This window comes from Brachyhypopomus gauderio, unplaced genomic scaffold, assembly GCF_052324685.1.
Source record: "Brachyhypopomus gauderio isolate BG-103 unplaced genomic scaffold, BGAUD_0.2 sc86, whole genome shotgun sequence".
Taxonomy (NCBI): Eukaryota; Metazoa; Chordata; class Actinopteri; order Gymnotiformes; family Hypopomidae; genus Brachyhypopomus; species Brachyhypopomus gauderio.
The window spans coordinates 856,744-859,902 of record NW_027506907.1 but is presented as its reverse complement, the minus strand read 5'-3'; the positions used below and the strand labels follow the sequence as shown (position 1 = coordinate 859,902).

The following is a 3,159-nucleotide window of genomic DNA, read 5'->3' as shown; positions in this document are numbered from 1 at the left end:
CCACACACACACACACACACACACACACACACTGCCCTCCTCCCCACACACACACACACACTCACACACACACACACACACACACACACACACACACACTGCCCTCCTTCCCCCACACACACACACACACACACACTCACACACACACACACACACACACACACACACTGCCTCCTTCCCCCCCCCACACACACACACACACACACACACACACACACACACACTGCCCTCCTTCCCCCACACACACACACACACACACACACACACACACACACACACACACACTCACACACACACACACACACACACACACTCACACACACACACACACACACACTCACACACACACACACACACACACACACACACACACACACACACACACACACACACACACACACACACACACAGCCCTCCCCTTCCCCACACACACAATGGCTGTAATGAACTTCCAAATTACAGCATCTGATCCTTAGGCCATTTATAATAATCTCCAGCTGTGACTTAAGGAGCATTTGGTTGGCTGATGAAAGGACGAATTAGCCAGTAGCATGAATGTGTGCACTAGCACTTCTGAAGGATGGCCTTTGAAATTAGCTTCTTAGTGCCTTACTAAAGAATATTCTTATTGTACTTACAATATATATAAATGTTTTGTTTTTACTTAAAATATTATGTAGCTTGGCCCACTTACATTTTTGGGATCACAGAATAATAAACACAATATAAACACATTATTATGTTGTTCAAACAACGATGGGTGGGTCTTGTCTTAACAAAAAATGAAACATGTTGATAACGTGTAAATAGTTGTTTAATGGCTACTGAAACAGTATGCACTTTTTGCTTAAATAATTCAATTGTTTCTTTGTATGTTTTCTCATTGAAACTGTATCATAATTTGTATAAGAATACTTGTTAATAACTGAAACAAATGGTAACATTCTAATTGAGTGGAATTTCAAGCACACACACACACACACACACACACACCACACACACACACAAATTCTGCGTTTGTGTCACAGCTGTCGCACCAGTAACAGGAAGAGTCTTGATATTGACCAGTACCTCCCCGACGCTGCCACGGCCACATTCACCCCTACCTGGACACATAGGTGACCCCTGTTCACACCTATTCAATTAATGTCTACTGAATAACGCACTACGCTAATATCACTACTAACATGTTACTTTGCGTCTGTTCTCTTCCTCAAAACAGGAAGTAGTCCACTGGACAGTCCTCGTACCTTCTCCCCCAGTGGCCCCGCCCACTCTCGTTTGCCTCTTCCAGAAGGTAGGAGAGCAGTCTGTCCTCATGTGTCATCCAAACATGTTCGAACACGCCCCACCCCACGCCTCAGATAAAGATTTGCCCAAATACACATTATAATACATTAGTCTCATGTAAATTAATAACGCAAATGAATAAGTATAAATTGTTATACAGAAATGTTTTGTTCATTTGCAGGCGTGCAGGATTGCTGAGTTAATGAATGGTGTTTTTTTTCCACATGCTTCTTAGTGGCTTCACTGAGCCAGTGTCACCCACTTATTATGATAATATTTAGTCATTAGTCATTCATTGGGCTCAGTAATTTTGGATGGTTGGTTACTGACAGCTCAACGTCTGAGGGGATGAGTCATTTTGTTTTTCGACTGCACAAAAAATATTAATAGAGTGTTACCATGGCAACCATGTTCAAGAAGTTTTGTTTTCTTTCTTTAATCACTAAGGCCCCGTGAAAATTCGATGGGACTCGTAAACATAAACAACAACATCAGCAACACTTTGTTTCCTTCATCCCTGTGGAGTTATGACTTACCAGAGCCACCATATAGAAATGCTAGCACATCATACTAGCTAATTATTCGACTAGGACAACAGCGCACGTGTGAAACGGTGCGCGGAGCTACAGTGAAAACAGCACGCGCGTCCCCAAGGTGTTCGCTCTGATGACGTCCGCTGTCTCAAAGTCAAAACACCAACCAAAATAACGTCGCAGGCCAAACGCTGACGGACACAACGATGCTCCAATTCTCATGGTACATCAGGGCCATGATAACAATGACCAGCCGACGCGTTCAGTACTAACCTCAGCTGAAACACACGTGCATTTATGTACTAGAAACACCTGTAAATCAGGTCAAATTAATACAAACTGGATAAAATTAACGAATAAAATTGACCAAAGAAGCGCAAGACAGTATAGTGCGAGGGAGTGCACGCATGAAGTGACGTAAGGTCAATATGTAACAGTAAGTGAGAGTAAAAGTTTTCGCAATGTATAGCATTGCATGTATAGCAGCAATGGGGCAGCTTGTCGGACAGCCGTGTGTCTGAAAGACGTGTTTGAGGGAGGGGAAGGGAGAGAGAGAGACTATCGATCGGAGGTCGGACCCCTGGGGGAGCGAGTTGTTTCCTGTCTGATGCTCTGCTAGCTAATATTGGAATCCACTCGCATAAATCCTAACCTCCAGCATCCCCGGTGCTTCTATTTGAAAGATTTCCCTCTGTTTTTCTTTTGGAGACGAAGCTGAATGATAAGTTAAGAAAATACGAATATGCTTCAAATCATAAGTTAGTTCAGGCAAAGGGCACGTTCAAATTATTCAGCCAAAGAATGTTAAGGTGACTAAGTGAATTCAAAACTAATGCTGCTTTAATAAGATCCCCCCACGTTGTTTGGTCGGGCTACTGCCTTGAAACAACAGTTAATCAAATCCATAACTGGAGGACTGTTGAGTGGGATCTCTTAGGTCCCCGTCCAGCGGTTCTGATGTGAAGTGGCACCTATATAACGGCAGCGCGCGCCCCTCGACCGCACGCGCTTAAAATCCTCCGCTACACCGCCGGTGTTCCTGTAACGGTTGCTTAGCAACCAGCGAAGGCGCCGCTGGCAACGTCGCTGTCTTTAGTGTCTCCAGCGCTGGTTTGCAGTTACCGACGGCTGAAAACGAGGCCGAAAACGAATACGTGTCCGGTTGGCGTTTGGGTCAATTGCTCAGCGTCACTATCTTTCACGTGTACGGGTCCGCAGTTGATGGGCAAGCTCAGAGTTCGGTTTGGTTGAACCGAATAAATCAGCCCAATCACACATGTGAATCACACCTAGTTTAATTAAACTACATTGGTTTATTGACTCCCGTAAATCATTT

The 3,159-nt window shown here is 44.3% G+C and overlaps 1 protein-coding gene across 1 annotated transcript in view; it reads left to right on the top strand.

Annotated features, from left to right (window-relative positions):
* The window catches only part of mast1a (microtubule associated serine/threonine kinase 1a), a 54,459-nt gene that overhangs the window by 13,018 nt on the left and 38,282 nt on the right, over positions 1–3,159 (top strand). Inside the window, 4 exon segments of the mRNA XM_076991794.1 lie at positions 1,029–1,055; positions 1,057–1,118; positions 1,223–1,273; positions 1,276–1,297. Coding sequence (XP_076847909.1) covers positions 1,029–1,055; positions 1,057–1,118; positions 1,223–1,273; positions 1,276–1,297 — 162 coding nt within the window.